General features: G+C 35.3%; 2 protein-coding genes across 4 annotated transcripts; one reads left to right on the top strand and one right to left on the bottom strand.

Moving 5' to 3' along the window:
• Nucleotides 1-1,869: 1,869 nt before the first annotated feature.
• On the bottom strand, nt 1,870-18,511 carry LOC123702325 (F-box/WD repeat-containing protein 11). Of its 3 annotated transcripts, none has more exons than XM_045650040.1 (12): nt 18,369-18,511; nt 12,171-12,293; nt 11,642-11,750; nt 11,059-11,245; nt 10,346-10,481; nt 9,826-9,954; nt 8,748-8,939; nt 7,895-8,038; nt 6,908-7,098; nt 6,375-6,492; nt 5,732-5,911; nt 1,870-2,777 (listed from the first exon to the last, which is right to left on the bottom strand). In XM_045650040.1, exons 1-11 carry the CDS (start codon nt 18,408-18,410, stop codon nt 5,732-5,734), a joined length of 1,551 nt encoding a protein of 516 aa, XP_045505996.1. In that variant the 5' UTR covers nt 18,411-18,511; the 3' UTR covers nt 1,870-2,777. The 3 variants fall into 3 exon arrangements, with proteins under 3 accessions (XP_045505996.1, XP_045505998.1, XP_045505997.1); XM_045650042.1 differs by having other exon boundaries at nt 5,732-5,908; XM_045650041.1 differs by having other exon boundaries at nt 12,171-12,290.
• Nucleotides 18,512-19,873: 1,362 nt separating this feature from the next.
• On the top strand, nt 19,874-25,072 carry LOC123702391 (syndetin). The gene is made up of 4 exons (XM_045650135.1): nt 19,874-20,113; nt 20,785-20,888; nt 21,640-21,780; nt 22,127-25,072. Exons 2-4 carry the CDS (start codon nt 20,793-20,795, stop codon nt 24,584-24,586), a joined length of 2,697 nt encoding a protein of 898 aa, XP_045506091.1. The 5' UTR covers nt 19,874-20,113; nt 20,785-20,792; the 3' UTR covers nt 24,587-25,072.
• Nucleotides 25,073-25,082: the final 10 nt, after the last annotated feature.

Raw genomic sequence — 25,082 nt, 5'->3', positions numbered from 1 at the left:
AAGTTTCACTTCTGGCACGTGTACTCGACACACACGCTCTTTATAATAACTAACTAGCCTTTGCCCGTGACTATGTACCTAATGACATAAAAGGTATTTGAATTTATAAGACCAGCCCTAAAGTTACATAGATAAATTTTATGTCTCTGTCTTAAAGTATAAATTTTAGCATGGAAAAATGTTCGCGCTAAAGGTCGTGTAGAACTCGTTAGTAATTACGCCTCTGGAATTTTAATTATATCCACAATAACTACAAAATAGGTTGTATATTCAAGTTATTTGAAGTATTGGAACTGTCCCCTGAGGCCGTCGACTAAGGTAAGATAGGTATTATGAACATTCATAAAAATTATAATAACCACGGATTTAAACACCTTACGATCAGTCATTTAAACGGGACATTTATTTATCTAATTATATTTCAAATACAAAGGCTTATCTACGTCTAACATCAGCTATAATACTCACTTTTTTCAAATATAAATAACGTTTATCGATAACTACCTTCAATAAAAAAACTTTTCAACACGATTATTTGACCCGCACTGTACGCCTAGACGAACTCGTTTATAATAATTTATTTTTAAATGTGGTCTCTCTTAAATGTACAATATCTTCACCATGAACGTAGGGTAGTTTTAGATCTCTTAAGTACATTATGATATTATTAAGTAACCCTTTTCTCTAGTAACACTAGACTTTTCTCTTGCATTTAAACAAAATTTTTAATTGTTAGCATGTGAATAATTATTAAAATTTTGTATTAACCAATATGATTTCCAACATTTCGCAATAACATAGACATCAAAAACTATGTAGAAAAATAATAAATTCTCTTAAAGTCGCCCAATTGTTCTATAAAAAAAAAACTTAAAAAAGCGGGTACTTCAATCTAAAACTACCCCCCCCGTTCACTCGATAAATACAACCGCCTACTTTGTTCGAACACTTTCGTATAATACAACGCACGCACGCTACTCGAGGACAAGGCATTTTTAATTATTTATTAATGGGGTAATTGTGAGTCAAAAGAAAGAAAAAAATGTATCAACTTTTTATTTTGTAAAAACATTTTTCGTTCTAGCAAATATTGTTTTGATAGGACACCATTAAGGTGCTGAAAAAATACTTTAAGAACTTTTCTCATACACAATTTTCATAAAAGCGGTCAAGCCGTTTCAGAGGTTTTCGGTTACTGTGACACTACATTTTTTATACATTATCCAATCCAACTATATTCAATTTATGGTAAACTACATAATTATTCCTTTTAGGGCCGATTTTTCAATCCTTGCTATCATGTATCCGTCTAATACAGTAATACCCGAACATATTAAAATATCACCTGTAAACTGTCAGATACACACAATTAGAATACATTTTTATAATGGTAGTTTAATAACGTTATTCGATGAATAAGTTATAACCAAGGATTGAAAAATCAGCCCTTAAAGTATTATTGATGTCGTATTTTAATTATAAACTTTAATACTTTCAACTTCTCATATTTGTAGTGTCATCATTTAATAGTATTAAACATAAAAAAGACGTGTGGCACTCGGGGACTGCCGCGGTAAAGCTATTGCATGCTATGCCTTCAAGCCACACCTCCGCCCGTCGGAGTGGGGAGCATGAGGTTTTTTCGTTACAGAATTTCTCGATTCAGTCCCCGCGCTCAAGGCCCGCGATAGAAGCTATGAAATAAATATAAATTTATAAAGAATAGAAAAAATTCGATCACAAGGCGGGACTCGAACCCGCATCCTTCGCGCCATTCCGGGGCGGATGCCTAACCAACTCAGCCACTCGTGACCCGCCTGAGCAATCGAATTCATTCTATTCTTTCAGTTTTATGTGTCTTAAGGGATACACCGCGCGCCATCTATTGAGATGATTTAACAACCATCTCAACCAATACGAAGCACTTTTCAGTGAATAGTAGCTATGAAATAGCTTAAAAAATTTGGTTCATTTTATTAAATGTTTGCATAATTCCAATTATCCAATTTAAGCAACTTTAAAACACAACTACCCCGCAATACATGTACATACAACAACGCGACACATTACTCTTAAACAATACACAAACAAATAAATAACAGTCGCTGAGTGAGATTAAATTTTCGCAACCGGTAACACTATTGTCATGTCAATATGGAATCGCTCACCTGCTCGCTGGCAACTCTGACACATTGCTTCTTTTAAGCACTTTCCTTGTAACACTAACGATTAACATAAATTACTTCCTCGCAACACAGTTACCGTCAAACACAATATATAACCACTGCTTGAACATTGAACATGTCGAAGAATCAAATGTTCTACGAACTGTGACACCTGTCCGCACTTGGCCAGCTTGGCTTGGCTTGGCTTGTTTATGGCCTGTACCATAGCAGGCCCGAATCCGACCAGTCTTGATAATAGCCTGTATCATCATAGTAGGCCTGTGTCCCAGCAGTTGGCCAGCCTTGAGCCTGTACCTCGGAGGCCCTTGTTCCAGTAGTTGGCCAGCCTTGTTGGCCTGTACCATAGTAGGCCCGAGTCCCAGCAGTTGGCCAGCCTTATTAGCCTGTACCATAAGAGGCCCGTGTCCCAGCAGTGGGAACATATATGGGCTGATAACAATCACAACACTATCACTGCACACGCTAGCAACACTGTATCGCTGTATTGCCAGATATAATCACAATTCTTCGCACTGGTAACACTCGTCACCATCGTCGCGGCCAGACCACATTCGTATTATACACTAATGTCCAAAATCGCCTTTCTATTATCTGGAAAGGAAAATATCGAAATTAGTTTAGTTACTTCGAAGTTTGCAAACTTAGGCCGGTTGCAGAGCCACACCCCGGACACTCCATACAAAATGATTGTTTTGACAGTCACACTGTAGAGACTGCAAATGTGTGTGTTAACGCTTTATGGTTGGCACATTTGTGACTAGCGTAAAAAAAAATTCGCGTTTTTCTGATGAAATACATCCGTAAACAGCACAATATTTAACCATTTTCTACGAAAAACGATAATCACAAATCCAAAATAATAAAATTACTTTATGTCAATTTGATTAATGTTGTCAATCTTCGTTGCGTTTCGTCTAAGACGTCGTTGGTATCGTCCTTGCGGGGAAATGGGTACCATAACATGTCTGATCGTGCGGGGTGAGGTAAGTGTTTAATTTTGGCGGGAGGCGGAGAGTGTCCGTTCTGTAGCGTTTAGCTACTATTATGTATTGATTGACTGACACATTCAAGTGACACGAATTATTCTTTGTGGAAGGCTACAAAATACCTAAAGCGTCCCAAGCAGCCAATAACTCCATTAAAAACACCTTTAGGAACCTGGGCTCGCTCTGACAGCGAAAAAGCTAACACTTATGCTAATTACTTACATAATGTTTTTGAACCGCATCCATGTAGTAACCGATGTGTTGGGAATGAAGTACAAAATCACCTGAACTCACCCATGCAAATGTGCTTACCACTAAAACACGTGACAATTAGGGAGCTAAAGCGGGAAATCCTGAAACTTTCAGAAGGTAAATGTCCTGGATATGATCTTATTGATGCTACCCTACTGAAAAATCTCCCAAAAAAGGGAATATTATTCTTACTCACTATTTTCAATGCATGCTTAAGATTATCCGTATACCCAAGCCAGTGGAAAATAGCACAGGTGATTATGATCCTGAAGCCAGGTAAACCAGTTCATGAAGTATCTTCATATAGACCTATAAGTCTGCTTCCTGTTATTGGAAAATTAATGGAAAAGATTATCCTAAACAGAATGCAAGAACATTTAGCAAAAAAAATACCAACTCATCAGTTCGGTTTTAGAGAAGGGCACGGCACCGTAGAGCAAGTACATCGGCTGGTGGATGTTATAGGTAGAGCGATGGAAAGTAAAAAATATTGCTGCGCAGTTTTTCTAGATATAAGCCAAGCGTTCGACAAAGTGTGGCATGACGGGCTTCTTTTCAAAATTAAAAAAATGCTTCCACATTCGTTCTTCCCACTACTAAATTCTTACCTGGCTAATAGATGCTACGAAGTAAAATATAATTCTGATATATCAGACATGCATGAAATTAAGTCAGGAGTACCTCAAGGTAGCATACTAGGTCCCGTACTTTATCTTTTGTACACATCAGATATACCAACTGATCCTAACACCATTACTGCTACGTACGCAGATGATACGGCTATTCTAACTACACATGAAAACCCTGATACTGCTTCAGTCAAACTACAATATCACCTTACCCGCATCGAAGAATGGCTTGATAGATGGCGCATGAAGGCTAATACAGATAAATCAGTACAAGTAACTTTCACACTTAGAACGAAAACCTGTCCACCTGTCAAACTTATGAACAAAGAGATCCCACAATCAGATGACGCAAAATATCTGGGAATGCATCTTGACCGTCGTCTTACTTGGCGTAAACATATATGGACCAAACGCAAACAACTAGACTGTAAAGTACGTAGTATGTACTGGCTAATCGGACGTAAGTCAAAGTTGAATGATGCCAGTAAAATGGCTATCTATAAAGCTATTCTGAAACCAGTCTGGACTTATGGCATTCAGCTCTGGGGAACAGCCAGCCATAGCAATATCGAAATTCTCGAAAGGTTCCAGAATAAAACTATGAGAGCTATGTTCAACATCCCACCATACATTAGCAATAAATATATGAACTTAGATCTCAACCTGCACTCAGTGAAGCAAGAAATTGAACTAAACAGCAAGAAATATCAAGGCAGATTGGGACACCATATAAATAAATTAGCTGCTGAACTGAAGGGAGGGGGCACTGTGAGATTTTCTCGCCTGAAGAGAAATAGCATACCCGATCTTGCGATAAGATTCGCAGACAAATGATGAGCTTTGCGTCACTGGATGCAAATCTCAGTGTATAAACATATTTACAGATGAAAATCAGAAACCATATTAGATTATTGTTTATATAAACAGATGGCTAAGTTGCAGTATAGAAAAAAAAAAAAAAAAAAAAAAAAAAAAAAAAACTATTATGTATTCTGTGGCAGAGCTTCACCGACCATCAGTGCGTACGTCAGTCGCGCTTGTCATATGTATGGAAATACGCGTGCGTATGGTCGGTCTAGCTATGAACCGTTTTGTCAATTTCCATACATATAACAAGCGCGACTGACTTACGCACTGATGGTCGGTGAAGCTCTGCAACCGGCCTTAAGGGTGCTTTCCACCAATAATTTGTGTAAAAACTAATAATATCGCTTCATTAAGTTTGAAGCAATACTATTGGTTATTAACTAACAAATTCCTCGCTACACATTCTCGCACATTATTGGAAAAACATCCTAAAGCTTGTAACAATGTGAAACTGGGTGAGATTTATGTGTTTAAAATTTAAATTTGATGCAAGAATCAGGCAAACTGAAATGAACCATTATTGATGCACAAAAGTTTTAAAAATAAACACTAATTTTAAATATGTGTACATAATTGTGCCTATGTACGCGTATATCGTGTGTGTGCATGTTTGTGCCTATCTACGTGTATATCGTGTGTGTGCATGTTTGTGCCTATCTACGTATATATTGTGTTTGTGCATATTTCTGCCTATCCACGTGCATATTGTGCGAGTGTGTACGTGTTTCTGCCTATATTAGTTCATATTTTGAATGTTCTGCCTATCTTAGCAGGAGTGTGTGTGTCTATCTGTCCGTCTGTATATACACACCTAGTCATAAAACGCCCGGTCGTGCTCCGGCGACGCCCACCGCGGCTGGGGCTGCGCCGCGGGCGCGGGCGAAGCCCCCGCGTAGTTCAGGAAGTCCCACACTAGTATCGTGTCGTCGTGCGACGAGGAGACAATTTGGAACTCGTCGAACTGCAATCGGAACACGCGGCCCGTGTGCTCCTGGAATCAACGTGGAACGCCTTAATTCATACAATGGGGTGCGTTGGTAATGGAATAAGACGTACAAGTAATGACATATGTATGTTTGCTTTTTTGTAGCTTTCGTGATATGATTTTTTGGAGTCTGGAAACATTAGGTAGCCAGTATGTAGCCATTAAAATATAAAAGATTTACTACTTTTTAAAATCATGATTATCGGCCCGTATATCTTTAAACTGCAGGGACAAACCTAGTATGAGGGTACAGGCTGTATTCCACAAGGCTAAATAAGTGCCGGTTGTCAAATTTTAACTTGGACATGCCGGTTTCCATCCTATTCGATAGATAAATTGAATAATGTATTTACTTTCTTCTCTATCTCCACATCACTGCTTTTTGCTTCTTTTTATACGTACGAAATTATATTATCTTATATTATTATTATCTTAAATTTTTTCTTTATAAATAACTATATACACTCACCACCAAAGTGCGCAGACACAGATCCTGATGCGGCGTGCGTACATCGAGCGCTGCTCGCAAATCCCACACTTTTATTTTGCCGTCGTACGCGCCGCTAACTATCCGCTTGTTGTCGAACCTGAGACCGTTTGAAATTATAATTAAATGAGAGATGAAAAAAGAAAAAAAAATAGCGTGTGTACCCAGCACACGTGTCGGAAGTCAAACTTATTTGGCAAAATTCATACCAAAATCGTCGCCTCAATCGTGACGTGACGGTATTGCCATGGCGCGACCTTGAAATTTTACGTTCAACGCACCTAATGAAGTTTCATTTCAAGATAATCGAATTGAAAAGCAATCTCTAAAATATTGAAAAAATCAATACATCGTATTTGTTATTTACTTAGCAAATAACTTTAAAAATGTGAGGAAATAAATGCTAAATAAAAAACAACATACAATTTTGTGCGCTTTCATAGGGGTATGTTTATGCACTGTGTGTGTGAGTGTGTGTGTTTGCACTGTGTGTGTGTCTGTATGTACACACTCACCGTATACACCGCACGAGCTCCTCGTGCCCCTCTAGCACGCGTATACACTGCCCGCACTCAATGTCCCACAATCGTATAGTGTTGTCCGAAGAACCCGATACAACCAGACGATCTCTGTATTGTAAACAGGCTATACCACGCTTGTGACCGTTCAGTGTGCGCACAAATTCGCATGACGACGTGTTCCACACCTAAAAACAGATAGATTCTAATTAAAATTGTTCTTTTCGAATAAAACACGGTGAAATACATTCCAAAAATACAGTTATTTGGAACAAAAACATTAAAATCAACTTTTTTATTTTGAATGAATGGATTATGATGCGGAATTGTTAATTTGGAACGAATATATTTAAATTCAAAATTCCTTATTTGGAACACAAATATTCAAATTCAAACAGTTTATTTGGAATACATAGTTTCAAATTCTAATTTATAATACGCTACAAAATTACAGCTAAAATAAATATTGGAATGCAAACAAAAAGACGTTCAAAATTTTAAGTACAGTTCTGTTGGTTTAATTTCTTAATTAATACAATATTGTATACTTTAATATCATAAAGCTGAAGAGCTTGTTTGTTAGTTTGAATGCGCTAATCTCAGATACTGCTGGTCTGTTTTGAACAATTCTTTCGGTGTTAGATAGCCCATTTATCACGAACTAAGATCAGGAGCGGAGCACTGCGGGTAAAACCGCTGGGTACAGCTAGTTATATATTAAACATATTTACCGTAAATAGCTTTCCGCCCGCGTCTTCGCCCGCGTTAAAGAAAAACCCGCTCCCGTTCCCGTGGGATTTCCGGGATGAAACCTATGTGTTAATCCAAGTTAACCTCTATATGTGTGCTAAATTTCATTTTAATCGGTTCAGTAGTATTTGCGTGAAATAGTAACAAACATACACATACACATCCATCCTCACAAACATTCTCATTTATAATATTAGTCGTATATAACTTCTTCTTAAGACATTATTCACTTACCTTAATAGTCCTATCCCCGCTAGCGCTGACAATATACTTCTCGTCAAAGTCCACAACGTTCACAGCTGCCCTGTGCCCGACGAGCACTCGTCTGAGCATTATCTCCGTTGTGGACGTCATGTCCCATACGGCTATCGATCTGTCCTGTAAAAGGGATATATTTTTTTACTGACTGTGGTAGAATAATAAGGTAGGTTATGTTTTTATGTAGGCTGAGATTGACTCGTAATAAAAATCCTACTATATTTTACAAATACAAATAATATTGTTTGTAAACTAGAAAATTTTTAAAAATGTAGGTAACTCTTAGGTTAGGTTATGTTATTATGTGTAACTGTACTGAAATAAAAATGCATACTACATCTTACTAATCTTTATTAAACTCTTGTACACTCAACATATTATCTTAATGATATTTGGCAATGATGTTACTTGAGAATAGGTATTACATACAATATAAATATATATACATACTTGATATACCGGCCTTTTATTCGTGCGTGATACTAACCAACTATGGTAACTTATACCAACTTATTAGTTGTTCAAATTCATCTGAGAAGTACAGGCAGAGTTTTGCTCTGGACACACTTTGTGCATTGTTCGTCTATAGTTATTTTACACTTACACGTAACATCAAGTGTTTCGGCTGAGTAAGACGGGCAGATTTTTGCTTCTGACACATTTCGAGATTGAGAGTCTAGTTGTTTATTCTATATCATATTTTGTCCGATAGGCGGAGTTTTGCTTCGACACTTCTCGAGCAGAACTTTGAGTTCATTTATTTATTTTATTCCTGTATCAGTGTGTTGAGCATCTGTCACACCCCAGGCCCACGCGTGACGTCACTCACCTTGCTGCACGTGACCATCATGCCGTTGCAGAACCTCAGGTGCAGCACAGCCTCGCAGTGATGTATCAGTGTGTTGAGCATAGCGCCCGTTGTAACGTCCCAAACTCGAACCGTGCTGTCTGAAGAGCCAGATATGATGGCTCTTTCATCGTATTGTAGGCAGAGGACGGAACCGGTGTGGCCTTGGAGCTCCTGGAAGATTGTTTTTAACACTTTAGAACATTTATACTTGCAATATTTTGAAGTTTTACAAGTATTGCGAAAGAAAAAAAAGATATATTTTTGTCGCAAAATTTCGCGTTTGTTTATCTTTCCATTTAGTCGCTATGGAACCATTTTATTATATGATTTTCAAGTCTTGATATAGTTAGCAGGCTAGAGTGATATAGGCTATTTAAGCAGTAAACCATCTCGATCCTATGGCAATTTACTTTGTCTACACGTGTATCTAAAGAAGATTATGATATAAGAGTTTTTCAATGATTACTTTTAAAATTCATTTAATAAAGTCAAGTGAGCTTATGGGCATCATTGTGATTCAAGTATCAAACCACTTTTCAGGCAAGGCAATTAAAAAAAATTTACAGATCGATTTTTAAAGAATTTCTCATTTATAAAGCACTAGCTTTCCACCCGCGGCATCGCCCGCGCAGTCAATGAAAAACCCGCATAGTTCCCGTTCCCGTGGAATTTCTGGGATAAAACCTATCCTATGTCCTATCTCGGGTATCAAAATATCTCTATACCAAATTTCATGCAAATTGGTTCAGTAGTTAAGGCGTGATTGAGTAACAGACAGACAGACAGAGTTACTTTCGCATTTATAATATTAGTATGGATTTGAAATTTGAATTCAAACAACTAAATATTATGAAACTGGGCCCCGCGGTTTCACCCGCATTGCTCCGCTCCTATTGGTCTTAGCGAGATGTTATATAGCCTATAATAGCCTTCCTCGATAAATGGGCTATCTAACACAGAAATAATTTTTCAAATTGGACCCGTAGTTCCCGTGATTAGTGCGTTCAAACAAACAAACTCTTCAGCTTTATAATATTAAGTATAGATATAAACTCACTTTAACACACTGCAACGTCTTTCTGTCCCAGATCTTGATGGTGTTATCTCTTAAACCGGACACGATTTTATTGTCGTCATATTGCAAACAGTATACGCCTTTCGAATTTTCCGATCTGCAGTTTATCCTCTGAAAAATTTTTGATTGACATATTAATAAATTTAATAGAAATAAGGTGTGTATTTTCAGTCAATTTTATTACATACTTATTAAAAAATGTTTCATAATTTAATGAAAAGATATAGCATGATGCATTTAGAAATATTTTTACACATCAAGGCGAGACTATAACAACGATGATAATGTTCTCTTAAAAATTTAAAATCAAGCAAAAAACTTAAAATGAATTAGACCAATGCATGCAATACCGTCACGTCATTGAGTAGGGTGACGATTTTGGTATCTTTCAATCTTGCCAAAGAAGTTTCAATTCTGACACACGTGTTCGGCACACACGCTCTTTTTATCTCACAACCTCTATAAAAAAAATATAATTATTTTTTAAAGTCGGTCAACTCACCTGTAAGTTATGCCTGCCCATTCTCCAGTTATCTTCTATAGACTGTATGTCTTGTATGATTTTGGGGTATAGCTGTCTGTAGAACGAGTGTGAGGGGTGCTGACAGCCAGGCTTCGGTTTGAACAAGTACATTATCCTGAAAAGTTGAGGTAAGGACAATTTTCACACATGGCACGATTTGAGAACATACTAAGCTTTCGCTTGTGTTATATCACTATGGAGGAAGGAAGGTGGAATTTGTCCACTGTAGCGAAAACATTTTGATGGGCAGCAGCTGGGTTGGCCAGCGTGGTAAATTATGACCTGAATCTACAGTAGTAACATATTCAGTAGATGTTGACCAGTACAGCACACACCCTGACCGCTGGCCAGCTCCCCCACAGCACACCCTCCGAGCTGGGGCACAGCACACCATTGAGATAATATTACTAGGTATGGAGGAGACACCACGAACAAAATCTGTGCGCCTTTTTTTGCTCTAAGTTTTAAATATTATTATCTAGTTAGGTACTTACCGATGAAAGTTATTCCTTTGCACTTTTCCGTATTATTTGTGCAATATCGTAACACACACAAAGGCATATTTGATGCGTTTCACTTTAAAACAAATAAAAAATGAGCGTGCACTTAAGCCATATGGCGTATGTTGAGCGGAACATAAGTGATGTAGGCGGTGTCGTCTCCATATGTATATCTCAATGCAGCACACTCACCAGCCGCGCCGCTCAGCCAGGCCCCGCCACAGCGAGTCCGTCCTGACCTTCCGCTCCACCAGCTTCTTCCACAGCATACCCTCGGAGATGACCCGCTGCCACTCTCTGCAGACCAGCTCGGCGGCGCACAGCGAGCTCGCGTCCAGGTACGACAGGATGTTCTCCGCTACGTGGTCTAGGCCTTTTTCTGGAATGGGAAATTATTATTTTGTTAACGTGTAATTACGTGTAATTAAACAAAAATTGTCAGGTACTGGGTCGCGAGATGGGATGTTTTGGCATGAAAATTCTTGATAATTTGTATGTTTTGGCTATCAGAGGTTGCTATTAGAATATTTAGAGCATAATCAAGGCAGTTTTATCATTATTTGACACGAAAAATGACTGTATGTAATCTTTTAATGCCAGTTGGAAGAGACAGAGTCACACAGTCACAGCTGATATTTTGATGATGATGACGATAATAATCTTGGAAAAATATGGAACATAATATAATCAAGTTATTTTAAAATAAGGGCTTGTGTACAATACCTATATGGCATTTTAAAAGAAGAAATTGTGACTTAGAAGTAATACAACTCACTTGGCAGCATGCTGATAAAATCCCTCTGCAGCATCGGCTTGAGGTACGCGTTGATGTGGCCATGCTGGTAGTGGCACATGCGCGCGAGCAGCTGTTCCACAAACTCCACCTGTAAGGTAAATAATGAATATAAGAAAACTTATAAAATACAAAATTGGGCTATATACTTTGTTCTTATATTAAAAAATCATCATAATTGCAGAAACTACAGTGACTCTTACTTTATCAATTTATTATTAATTCTTTTCATGGCAAAATTAAAAAAAAAAACAAACAGTAAAAAGAAGGAACAAGTATGAATCTTGCTACACATGTGTTTTTCAATTCTATTGCATCATCAGGACTTCGTATATAAAAGTAAAAATGATATTTTAAACTTTGTTATCACTCAAATTCACGAAATATTTCTATGTAATAATTTAAAAAAACGTCCCATATTCAAATACCCTCAATTTCTTTCTCTATATCTTTCTTAAACCCAAATCTCCCAAAAACCTTCCCTCCCACAAAATAAGCAACAAAAACCCACCTGATCGGTTTCGTTCCATTTTGTAAAGTAGTTCAAGCATGTGTTCCTCTCCGCTACGTACGCGGCACCGCTGGGCGCCGGCTTCACGCCCGTGTCGAGAGACGTGAGCGATGTCACCTGCTGCTAATTGTGATAATAATAATTAATATATTGACAATACACTTCTAAAAATAAAAGGAAAATGTTTTATGTTTGATATTTTTGTGAATGTTCCGAAATTTTAGCAATTTGTGAGTTGAGCTTTACCTAAGTCAAGCGTTCCTATTTTGAGTGAAAACAGTTAAGAGCTGAAACATCAACAGCTCAAATTTAGCAATTTGTGAGTGGAGCTGCCGAATCCAAGTGCTCATTAACCCATTGAGCCCCGAGCGGCCCGATCGGGCCACGACACAAATAGATTTTCTATTGTGTCTGTGTTAACTGTACTACCATATAATAAAATATTGTATTGAATTGAAGACTATAAACTAATCTAAAGCCATGTGTATTGTGTGGTTATGCATAATTTGAACTTGGATAAAAAATTTACGAAAATCTGAGCATGTTTAGAAACTAAAATGGTTTTTTTAAACTGAATTCGAGTTTGGTTCTTTCTGTAAAAACAGTGACAATATGCGACATTTTATTAAAAACTATAAAGTGAGCATACAAACAACATAAAGCAGTTCATGTACAAACATTTATCAATCACAATCAGTTTAATTCGAATCACAACACGAATGACTGACGACAATACCTTAACCTTTATATATACATTTCTATGGTTTCTTAATCCGCTTCCACGCTTATCCGTGTTATAGCAGATCTATGTGATAAATGGCTATTGATTCATATCATTATTTATTTAACAATTTTATGTATCATTACAAATTTTTATACATAATATTTGAGATTTAAACTATCCTATCTCTCAAGTTGGATCGAACTGCACATGGTGTGCGAATTTTATTATATGTAATTGGTTAAATGGTTTAGGAGTCCATTGAGGACAAACATTGTGACACGAGATTTATATAATTATATTAAGAGATAATATTAAAAGAAAAGGAAGACATGCATTCACATAAGGCATTATTTAAATATGTAAATGGTTTAGGATTACAAAAAAATAATGTCTCAGTCTCACAGGATGCCTGCTCACTTAAGGCCCATTTACAATATGCAAAAAAGTCAATTATTGCGCTTAAAATTTGCATTCAATTATTGCCCTAGACCTAGAGTGTACAAGAAGATAGCATCATGTAAATGGGCCTTTATAAGTCAAACACAAAATATTTTAAATTCATAGATTCATTTTATTTACTTGTTAGCACATCAGTGAATCATATACAACCAAAACCAAACTAACCAAGGGACTGCACTTTTACTATGCAATCTAAGGTTAGAAATATCTGTGTAAATAATACCTGTGTAAAAAGTGATTGGAAAAATACAATTAACAAAACCATTCTTGCAAAGTAATATTTTGCCTCAATAAAATGTAATTAGAAATATAATTGCTTAATTTAGAGTTAGACTATTAATTGGTTTAAATTAACAGCTATGACGTCTTAGTTGGATCATGTGTATAAAATTACTGTCACTTTATTTAATGATTCAAAATAATTATATTGAAAATAATAATAAATAATATAATAATTATTATTTAATTACAATGAGGGGATTTAAAAAGATACTAGTTATACTAGATTTCTGCCCGTGTTTTCAAAGGAAACCAGCATAGTTCCCGTAGGATTTCCGGGATAAAATCTGTCCTATGTATTAATCCAAGTTAACCTTAAGAGTGAAAATCCTGTAAAGCATAAATACAACAACATGTTATATGAAATGGGCCTTGTATGCGGGATCACTGTACACACTAGACTAGAACTAAATAATGGCAAACTAAGTAAATCTTGTATAGATCATATATTTGCACGATCCCGCTCACAAGACCTATTCACGGCGGCACTCGGTACTACACTGGCCGATCATCGCGCGGTGATACTCGCTTGCATTGGTACACGAACACAGGATGCTCCCAAAGAAAAGATTTGTATTAATAATACAAAACTTCTTAACAATCTCGAGCAAATTCAATGGGAGGAATCGTATGATACTAACTGTCCAGAAACATTATATAACTTTATTAATTCAAAATTTCGGGAGTGTTATAAAAAATCTGAATACACAATTAAAATAAAAAACCGATCAACACATCGCAATAATAATTGGATAAACAAGAAAATTACGAATGCTTGCAAGAATAGAGATACATTATTTATAAAATGGATAAAAGATCCTAATAACCTAATATTAAAGCAAAATTATAACAAATCGAGAAATTACGCTAATAAATTAATTAATAGAACTAAAAATAATTATTACAAATCAGAAATAATTGCAAACGGGAATAATAGTAGACAATTATGGCAAATATTAAATCGAATCACTGGTAGAATTAAGAGGTCGATTGATGATACTATTAATAATGCATTTCAAAAAACTAACGTGTCTTATAAACAGATCGCAAACAACTTTGCACAATTTTTTAAAAATAGCACAAAAAATATTACCCCTAACTGCTCAATGCCATTACTTAATAAATCACAATACAAAACTTCGGCCCAGGTCACTATGCGACTAAAACCCGCGAAGCCTGATGCAGTCAAAAATATAATCATGAGCTTAGACAATAATAAAGCCCCAGGAGTAGATTGTATTAGAGCCTGTGACTTAAAAAAAATATGTACAAGAATTCAAACAGTCATCACAAATTTAATTAATTTATGTATAAAAACCTGTACCTACCCATCAGTGCTTAAAACCGGCATCGTCCGACCGATTTATAAAAAGGGATCAAAAACAGATTATACCAACTATAGACCGATAACAATATTACCTACTATTGATAAGATTATTGAAAAATATATTGCCAAACATATATATGAATTCTATGAAAATAATAAAATTTTAACCAACCATCAATATGGATTTAGGCCAAACAAGAACACAACACAACTTCTGTCAGCGTTTACCGATAGCGTCCATTCACATTTAAATAACAAAAAACATGTACTAGCAGTATTTATAGACTATAGTAAGGCGTTTGATACGCTTTGTCACGAGAGACTATTAGAGTGCCTGCATGACAGCGGTATTAGAGGCAACCTATTGGACTGGTGTTCGGACTACCTCAACGATAGAAGATACACTGTTAGAGTCTGTAATGCGACTAGTGACATAGTTATTGCTACGGAGGGCACTGCGCAGGGCTCGGTCATCGGTCCATTGCACTATCTCACGTACGTAAATAGCCTTACAAATGTCATTAAACACAGTGAGACTTATCAATTTGCCGACGACACCTGTCTTGTTGCTGCTGGTAACAACATAAGCGAAGCACTCGAGAAGTTGCAAGAGGATTTTAACTCATTGTTACGATGGTCACATGACGCAGGCCTAGTTGTTAACGAGAATAAGACAAAATTAATGTACATAAGCTCTAGTCAGAACAGAAGCTCCCATATACCCAGACTAATAGCTCACGAACACCAATGCTTGCACGGAAATCAGAATTTTAATAACTCACCACATTGTAACTGTAACGCTATAGATATTGTAGATTATCAAACATACTTGGGTGTTACTATTGATAGCAGACTGAACTGGCAAGAACATATTAACGGAGTGTGTGATAGATTGAGGTGTATCCTGGCTAAATTTTCGATAATTAAACACAAAATTCCCTACAAAACTTTATTATTGCTTTACAAATCACTAGCCGAATCAATTATCTCCTATGGATTGTCTAGCTACGGACGGACTTGTAAGACCAATCTTGACAAAATATACACACTCCAATTAAGACTACTTAAAACGATCGTTCCATATAACATTAAGGCTAAATATAAAAATGACTATCGTAAATTATTTGAACTGTGTAAAATCATACCGATACATGAAAAAATTAATCTAACACTTTTAAAAGAGGAATTCTTTAATATTGACATAAATAAAATTAAAAAAACGCCTCATAATAATATAATAACTCGTAACGTCACAAACGCTACGCTAAAACTTCCATCTTTTACAAACCTTCACGGGAAGAGAACGTTAAATTATATGGTACCCTGTCTCATCAACAAACTACCTATATCTTTAAGAGATTCAATAACTCACAAAAATCTAAAATTCAAACTAAAGCAATACTTTTTAGTAAATATAAATAAACTATTATAAAAAAAAAAAAAAAAACCTTCTAATAACTCTAAAATATTAAGAACTTATTACGAATTTAATCTAAATATTAAATACAAATAATACAAAATTATAGATTCACGAAAGGAGCATACTGTATGTTTACACGGCCAGCAAGATTACCGATGTCGCTCGTCACTAAAAAAAATTCTAAGTACCCTCATTAGGATTAAGAACTAACAATAAGTATTAAAACATATTATGTAGCGGTTTGTGGGCTTATGGTGCACAGAAAAACTCGAATGAGTTTATGACTGCATCAATGTACATTATATCATAAAAAAATAAATAAATAAATAAATAAATAAAAAAAAAAAAAACCTCTATATGTGTGCTAAATTTCATTGTAATCGGTTCAGTAGTATTGGCGTGAAAGAGTAACAAACACACACACATCCTCATAAACTTTTATAATATTAGTAGGAAGTGGGAATTAGGATAGGATAGGATTCTGTATTGGTACTTAGTTTTGATAAAGACTTCTTAAACCACTATCCTCTTTTAACATTAAAAAACAAATATTACTTTAGTAAAACTAATCATTAGAATATTAGCACAAGTAACAGTAAAAAATGCTTTCTCTATTTGACAGGATATAAAATTACATCAGTCATACAAATCTCTAAGCCATACTTTTAAATAACAATAAAATGTCTAAGTTTGTATTGTTTTTAAATTAAAATGAAGCCCAACTGTAATTTTATTTACAACTAGCGGTCCGGCCCGGCTTCACCCGTGGTACATATTTGGCAATGAAAGGTAGCCTATGTTCTTTCTCAGGGTCTAAACTCTAAAGATTGTCTGCCAAATTTAATCAAAATCGGTCCTTATGTGTGAAAACCATACATACATACATAATTACAAACCCTTCCTCTTTATAATATTAGTATAGACTAATCGTGTATTGTCCTTAGATATAAATACGAACAAGTTGAAAAGAATAAATACATAATATAGGTATGTGAAATATGATATGTGATATATTATTTATTGTTGGAAATTCTATAATAAATAAAATAAAATGAATAGAATAGAATAGAATAGAATAGAATAATGATCATTTTTTGTGCAACATAGTGTTTCGTTTTCATAATAAATGTATTACAATGATTCACATAATATAATAATTGTGTTTTTTTTTTTCATATAATTATAATTATTTACTAATTATTATAATTACTGAATTAAGGATCAAGTAAAATATATTATAAAAATGTGTCAGTAAGCGCATAACTCGAGTAAGTCTGAACCAATTTTGTTAATTCTTTTTTTTAATATTCCATGAAGTAGTTATGAGGATAGTGCTTATGGAGAGAAAACGTTAACATGTACCATGGGCGAAGCCGGGGCGGACCGTTAGTTATTCAATAATATTATATATATGAAAACTGTTTGAGATAATATATAACTGTAAAATATTGTCACAGTGATTCCATACAGTGAATGTTGAAACAGATTCCATACAATAAAACAGAATAATAACATACATTTAAATTTCATTAGTTATAACAGGGTATTCGTAACCTTTTCATGAATTATATATGATTTTAAAACTTGTATCATTTCTTTCCTGAAAAACTAGGTATTTTACTATACAACAAGTTTAATATAATACATGATGCATAACTTGAATTCTAATTCAAGTAATAGAATATTTTTTTAAAGAAAAATCCTACAAAGTATACTATTTTTGTTTTTTGGAAAAATTGGGTTAAATTCTTAAACTCGAAAACTGCATTGCAGACATCATTTTTGTCTAGAGTTGTAACATTTTATGTCACGCTTATTTTATTTCCAATCAAATAAATATTTTTGTTGCTTATGGCGACATGCTTCCCGATTTCCTTGAAATTATTTCTTGTAAATTTACAAAGGCAACTGGGTGTAGAGAGGCAAAGATGGCGGAACAGTATTCCATGACATTACATCTATGTCCCATTTCCATGTTTTGAGACGTACCTTAGGCGTCGTCGTGTCTTCTATCATCCAATCAGTCTCCATTTTTGTAATTTCACTAAATTCATAAATATTCGTCCTTAAAACTTCACAAAAACTAAATACAATCGCTAAATAATCATCATTCGCGTGACGTCAAACACTCACTATTATTTTCTTTACTAAATAAAAATTTTGCTCTAGAGACGTGTCCTTCAGTCAAAATCGAATAGTCGTACAAGATATTAGATGATTAGAAATTGTAAGGATTGGACAATCCTTATTCATTTATTATAATATTCCTTGTTCAGTTCCTTGTTTGTATCAGCGTCGTTGGTACCAGCATAAATAAGGGCTAAATTCTTTGTTCTGATTTTTTTTATTCCGTTATAAATTTTGTATGTAATACGATTTTTATACACAATAAGATAAATCTTAAGGCCCCAGTACACAATGGCCCATGCTGACTCATTGCAGGCCATTGCCATTGTGTACACGGGGTAATTGTATAATATGATGGCGGGCAATTGTCTTTCGTGGCGCGCAATCGGGTAGTTGTCGGTTTTTTGGGCACACTTCAAAGGAATCGTGGTGTAGCGTGGCCTGTGGTGTTCACAGTTTCACACAATGGGCCATTGTCTAGTTCGTCACCGACTGCTCACCGGAATAGTGCACTTTTTTGTTGCGTGCTAGAACTAGAATTTTATTTTTATATTAAAATATAGTATTTGATCGCCTTACATGTCAGTATCGTGGAGCAATGAAGAAACTTTCAGGTTTATTGATTTATATCAATCTGAGCCCTGTACGTCCATCGCAAGTGGTTTGCCAGGCAGCAATGAGACATGGGCCATTGTGTGAACAGCAAGTGATCTTGGCCTACACTTGTGCATTGTAAAGCGTGGCCCACAACAGGCCATTGTGTACTGGGGCCTTTAAATAACGTTTCAATTACTCTCACCATCGGACGTGGTTTTTTTGAGATATACTTTATTATCAGTATTTTGTTAAAATTTTTAGATGCATTTTGAACTATTATCCGTATTTTATGAATAATAATATCAGTAAAAATAATAATGCATAAAAGTAAAAATATAAGTGTTATTTGGTTTTTCATTTTAATTTCGCACATGAAAGCCTGTGATGAAAGCAATACAGAGAAAAAAGTGTTTTGCAGTATAGAAACTGTTGTAAAATATTCAATTAAAGTATCCGAATTACAACAATGAATATGTTCAGCTCTATGATCATTAAGATACTGTACGATTTACGCATTTTTTTTTTTCTTGGTAAAACGCTACTACAATTATTTATCATTTTTCCATTCATGTTTTAACTGAACAATTTTAAATGAAATCTTTTTAAAATTTGCTCAAGAGTTTAAATTGTTAATGAAATACTTGTTCATAAAATATTACTTATTTGCAATGATTCTAAAGCGGAATGTAACAATCAAATTTCGCTTGTTGACAGTTGACACAGTTGTCAAATACTATTTGACATTTATGTGAAAACTAAAATCAAGCAAAATCAAACATGCAAAATGTTTGTGAAATGTGAATTGCGGTATTTCAATAAAATAGACATGACTCATGTTTACTTCTAAATATTTATATAAACACGCTTATTTGTACAAATAATGGATATAATTCTAACTGGAAATCTCAAAAGCATGAATATTGAAGTAATTTTAAATACCTTTCTATTTTGTATTTTTTTGATATAAAAAAGATCTAAGATATTACTTGCTCTGTGATCTAAGAACAAAGGTGCGTATTGTTTATTGTTTCATTAGTTACACAACGTTGTTCTCACACATCAATAAGTTAAAAGAAACATTAACTTATTATATATTTGCATAAACGAACACTCGATTTCTGGGATAATATACAGTTATGTCTCGAAGCTAAGTCTGCTATACACGTATATTCTTTGTGATTCGCGGCTGCTTTTTTGCTTTTCAATATCAGCTCTATCGCTTCATAATATTCCTTCTTGACTAAAAGGTCAGCGACATCTTTTTCCACACTTCGCAAGCTTCGTAATAATTCTAGAGATTTGAGCACTGATTTTATTGTTACTTTGATTTAAGCTTTAGTGTTCCTATTTACACGACGTCAAAAGCTGGTAAGAAAGTATATCCAACTCAATTTCATTTAATTGTGTTATAGATTCACAAGATTTGATGTAGGTATGACTGTTTTTCCTCAGTATGGATATTTATTTACATCTAGTTTTCAACTAAGTTAATACATAAGTGGGACCTATGTTATTAACTTATTATGTTGGTATAATGTGGATATATTATTCACTAGCTGTGCTTCATGGTTTCAACAGTATTTCCTGATCTTAGCGTGTTCATACAAACAAGAAACAAATTCTTCAGTTTTATAATATTATTATTAGTATTGATTAATAATTAATATTTATTTTCTTTCAGAGTACATAATGTTTTCACAAGAAAACAACATGGAGAATAGACACGCACCGCCAGGGGTTAATTCTCGATCCTTGACTGCTGCCCAGTCTGCCGCTGAGTTGGAGGTATTTTTAAAATAATGTATTTAGAAATAGTTGGTTTTAGATAAGAGTTCGGATCATTCACTACATAGTATAAAACAAAGTCGGTTTCTCTGTCCATTTGTATGCTTAAATCTATAAAACTACACAACGGATTTTGATGCAGTTTTTTTTAATAGATAGAGTGATTTAATAGGTGGTTTTTAGTGTATAATTTATTAGGTTTGAGACAAAGCGGGCGAAGCCTAAGCGAAGCGAATAGATAGAGTGATTCATGAGGAAGGTTTGGGTATATTATTTATTACGTGTTTGAAAAAGCGGGCGAAGACGCGGCTGGAAAGGTAGTATGAAATATGATTTATTTAATGACGATGCGATAGCTACAATTTTCTGTCAATATTCCGTGGAGCAAAAAGTAAGGTTCCCTAAATTTTATGTATATTTGAATAATATAAGAATAACTCAAACTCAAATGTTCAAGTTTGATTCATTCAATTCGACTTCTTCTCGAAACACTTTGAATCGTCATTTCATAGTTTTACAATTTAACTCTGACTAGCTGTGCCCCGCGGTCACACACGCATTTCTCTACTGCTGACTGTCTTAGCGTGATGATATATAGCCTATAATAGCCTTCCTCGATGAATGGGCTATCTAACACCGAAAGAATTTTTCAAATCGGACCAGTAGTTCCTGAGATTAGTGCATTCAAACAAACAAACTCTTCAGCTTTATAATATTAGTATCTATACTACAGATTATTAAAATATTACAGGTATTAAAAGAAATAGAGCACGTATATTTCTCACCTCCGTCCGAATTTGATGCAGCTCGATACGCGCTAGAGCACGCACCGTCACCGTTGAATTGTGATGAGATTGAACAAATGTTCACCAAGCTTAAACGGCAGCAACAGGTGATGATGAAAGTGATAATATATTAATTTCGTAAATTTATTATGAGTTATGTAATGGACATTTTACGTTACTAACTACAACAATAATAAAGCAAAAAATAGCGTGTATACTGAGCACACGTGTCAAAAGTGAAACTTATTTGGCGCATTGAGAAAAAAATTTCAAGCTTGCCTCATGGCAATACTGTTACGTCATGGAGTAAGGCGATTTTGGTATCGTCAAATCTTACCAAAGAAGTTTCATTCCTGACGCGTGTGCTCGGCTATATAAAACTTAATGCTATATAAAACTTAATTTAGTTAGTGTCAGTGTTACTTGAATAAAATTTTAATATCACAATTTCAGGTTGTTTCCGGAAAAGCGCTGCACCTCATATCCCAACAAAGAGACAACTGTGACCGGGAATTCGAAGAAATACAAAACATCAAACAGCAATTGGCACAAACGGTGGAAACGTGCAAGAAAGCGCGGGAAAATCTACAAATAGCTTCCAACCATCTTACTGTCTCCACCTTCGTCATACTAGCTAATGTGAGAAAGAGACAGATAATTAAATCAGTGCTCAAATCTCTAGAATTATTACGAAGCTTGAGAAGTGTGGAAAAAGATGTCGCTGACCTTCTAGTCAAGAAGGAATATTATGAAGCAATAGAGCTTATATTGAAAAGCAAAAAAGCAGCCGCGAATCACAAAGAATATACGTGTATAGCGGACTTAGCTTCTAGACTACAAGATACACTTGATATGACTGAGGAGAAATTAGATTCAGTACTGTCCAGTATATGTTATAACTTCGATGAAGATGTGTTTAAAAAATTAAAAAAGGCATATGACCTTTTGGGCAAAACTCAAGCGGCTATGGAACAACTGCACATGCATTATTCGTCAGCGGTCAACGAATCTGCCATAGAAGCGATCAAACCGTTTCTAAATGATACATCAGAAATGAAGTTTCAAGATATGTGCCAAGCGGTTTTCGCCAACAAAGCTCATATATGTCTTCTAAATTTGTGCGAAAAGTTATTTCAAGTGATGCGAAGTTATTATCTCCTAGTAAATTGGTATGCGAAACACGAAGAAGCGACACCCAGTTCGTCAAATGTCTTCGATATAGAGAAAAATGTTAGTCGGGAGTACATAAAGCAGAAGTTAAAAGCTGGTTTAATAAGGATATGGCATGACGTTCAAAACAAAGTGTCCACGTTTCTCAAGAGTTCAGGATTGGAAGAATACCCATTTGAGAAATTCATACAAATGCTTGGAATTTTACGGAAGTTGACACAAGTGGCTGAAGTCTTTTGTGGTGACACGTCCGACCTTTTACAAGATTTTATAAAGACGCAAAGCGTTTCGTATATAAAGAACTACCATAAAGGAAGGATGGAAGAACTAAAACTGTTCTTAGAAAACGAAGGTTGGGAACAATGTCCCGTAAAGTCCACATTTACGCTGCTAAATTTGCAAGAGTTCAAACAGTTTAAGAGATATTTTAAGGCAAAATCGGACGTGGTTATGAAAAGTTCGCAATCCGATGCGACATCTTCCGTTCATTCACAAGATGACAGCGTGTATATATCGAAGTACTTCACGCAGAAAACGTCAAGAACACCGTTTGAAATATTCCGAAATGATAATATAACAAATGATGACATATTCGGTCTGGAACCAGAATCGGATCCAAGTGATGAGTCAGATGAAGAGCCAGATGAGTTAAGAAGAGATTTTGTGGACGACGCCGATAGAAATGACGTCACAAATCAAATGAGTCCTTCAAAGATCAAAGATAGCATAATAGTCACAAATACAACGCTATCTGTACTAAGAAATTGCGGGCAGTACTTACAAATAAGCAGATATCTACCCCAAATATCACTAGAAGTTATAATGCTAATGAACCAGCTGTTTGATTATTATTTCTACGCAGTGCATTTGTTTTTCACGTCCGATCTAGAAGTATCTTCATCAACGCTATATACGTCCAAATTAAACGCAGCCTTAAAGCGAATATCAAACAGTATCTATGGAGACGACAAAACATACGACAGTCCTAATATACCACAGCATTTGGACATGAACAGTGAAGCAAATTTGCACGGTTTAAGCGAAAGAATAGTCGGGGTTGAAAGCGTGATATTCTTGTCGAAGCAATTTGAGATTTTACAACCGTACTTAGAGTCGATAGTCGCGCAGCACCAAAAGATGATTTTAGAGCATTTTAGAGATAATACCCTAGCGGTTGTAACGGATTTACGTATGCCTGTATACATGTGCTCTGCATCTAAAGCCTTAGATGCTAGATCGGCTTTAATAGCCATGTCTCAAGTGAGGTGGGATGTGAAAAACGTTGCAGTAGAACATAGTCCTTATGTAGATATGATAACCCGGAAAATACAAGTGTTTGCGTTAAGGTTGGAGAATATATCGTCGAAGATAACTCTCAATTTTGAGGTTATAAACTCAGTTTGGGCAATGGTGTCAAAGTTTATAGTTCACTTGTTAGTGGAAGGGTTTTCTAACGCGACGAAATGTTCGAACGGTGGTCGGGGGTTAATGCAATTGGATTATAGGCAGTTATTCGTGAAATTGGAGAAGATATCTGGTTTAAAGCCAGTGCCGTTTCAGGAATATGTCGATAGATATGTAAAAGCGTATTATTTGCCTCGGAATGAACTAGAATCTTTCGTCAGGGAACATGTGGAGTACTCTAATAAGCATCTACTCGCTTTGATAGGATGTGCCTGTGAAAATAAGAAGGACAAACAAGCCCTTATAGCTATAGTTGAAAGCCGGGAATCGGCTGCGTAGTAAAGCGTATTTTAAACTAGGTGTAACAATTTGTTCAGAATATTATTGAAGTGAAACTTTAGGCGCGTTGAGAGTAAAATTTCAAGGTCGCGTCATGGCAATACCGTCATGTCATGGAGTAAGGCGACGATTTTGGTATCTTTGAATCTTGCCATAGAAGTTTCACTTCTGACACGTGTGCTCGGCACACACGCTCTTTTTTGTTCTTATCTATTTAGTCTATTTTTATTCTCAAAAATTTCGTCACAGAAACACCTTTTTTAAGTTAGGCGATGTCTTTCGGCCGGTTTAAAAATTGAAAATTGATTGGAATAAGGTTTAAGAAAGTGTCTGTGTATGTCACACACAAAATATTAAAGCAGCTTTTAAGCATGGTTTGAGACGTTCTTAACATAAAATACTCAATTCAGATACTGGCCGATAGACATCGTCAAACTTAAAAAGGTGTTTCTGTCAAGAATTTATTTGGGAAGAAAAATAGACTGGAAATATAGTT

This window comes from Colias croceus, chromosome 23 (assembly GCF_905220415.1).
Source record: "Colias croceus chromosome 23, ilColCroc2.1".
NCBI classification, from domain to species: domain Eukaryota; kingdom Metazoa; phylum Arthropoda; class Insecta; order Lepidoptera; family Pieridae; genus Colias; species Colias croceus.
This window is presented reverse-complemented; position numbering and strand designations above follow the sequence as displayed.

What these genes read in the sequence shown, in the direction of transcription:
- LOC123702325 (XM_045650040.1), bottom strand. Translation starts at nt 18,410, where the DNA reads ATGGAGACTGATTGGATGATAGAAGACACGACGACGCCTAAG. An exon ending in AATGGAACGAAACCGATCAG is followed by an intron (nt 11,751 to 12,170) that starts GTGGGTTTTTGT and finishes TTTACCTTACAG; the next exon opens with GTGGAGTTTGTGGAACAGCT. An exon ending in AGACGTTGCAGTGTGTTAAA is followed by an intron (nt 8,940 to 9,825) that starts GTGAGTTTATAT and finishes ACAATCTTCCAG; the next exon opens with GAGCTCCAAGGCCACACCGG.
- LOC123702391 (XM_045650135.1), top strand. Translation starts at nt 20,793, where the DNA reads ATGTTTTCACAAGAAAACAACATGGAGAATAGACACGCACCGCCAGGG. An exon ending in AGTCTGCCGCTGAGTTGGAG is followed by an intron (nt 20,889 to 21,639) that starts GTATTTTTAAAA and finishes AAAATATTACAG; the next exon opens with GTATTAAAAGAAATAGAGCA. An exon ending in AGCTTAAACGGCAGCAACAG is followed by an intron (nt 21,781 to 22,126) that starts GTGATGATGAAA and finishes TCACAATTTCAG; the next exon opens with GTTGTTTCCGGAAAAGCGCT.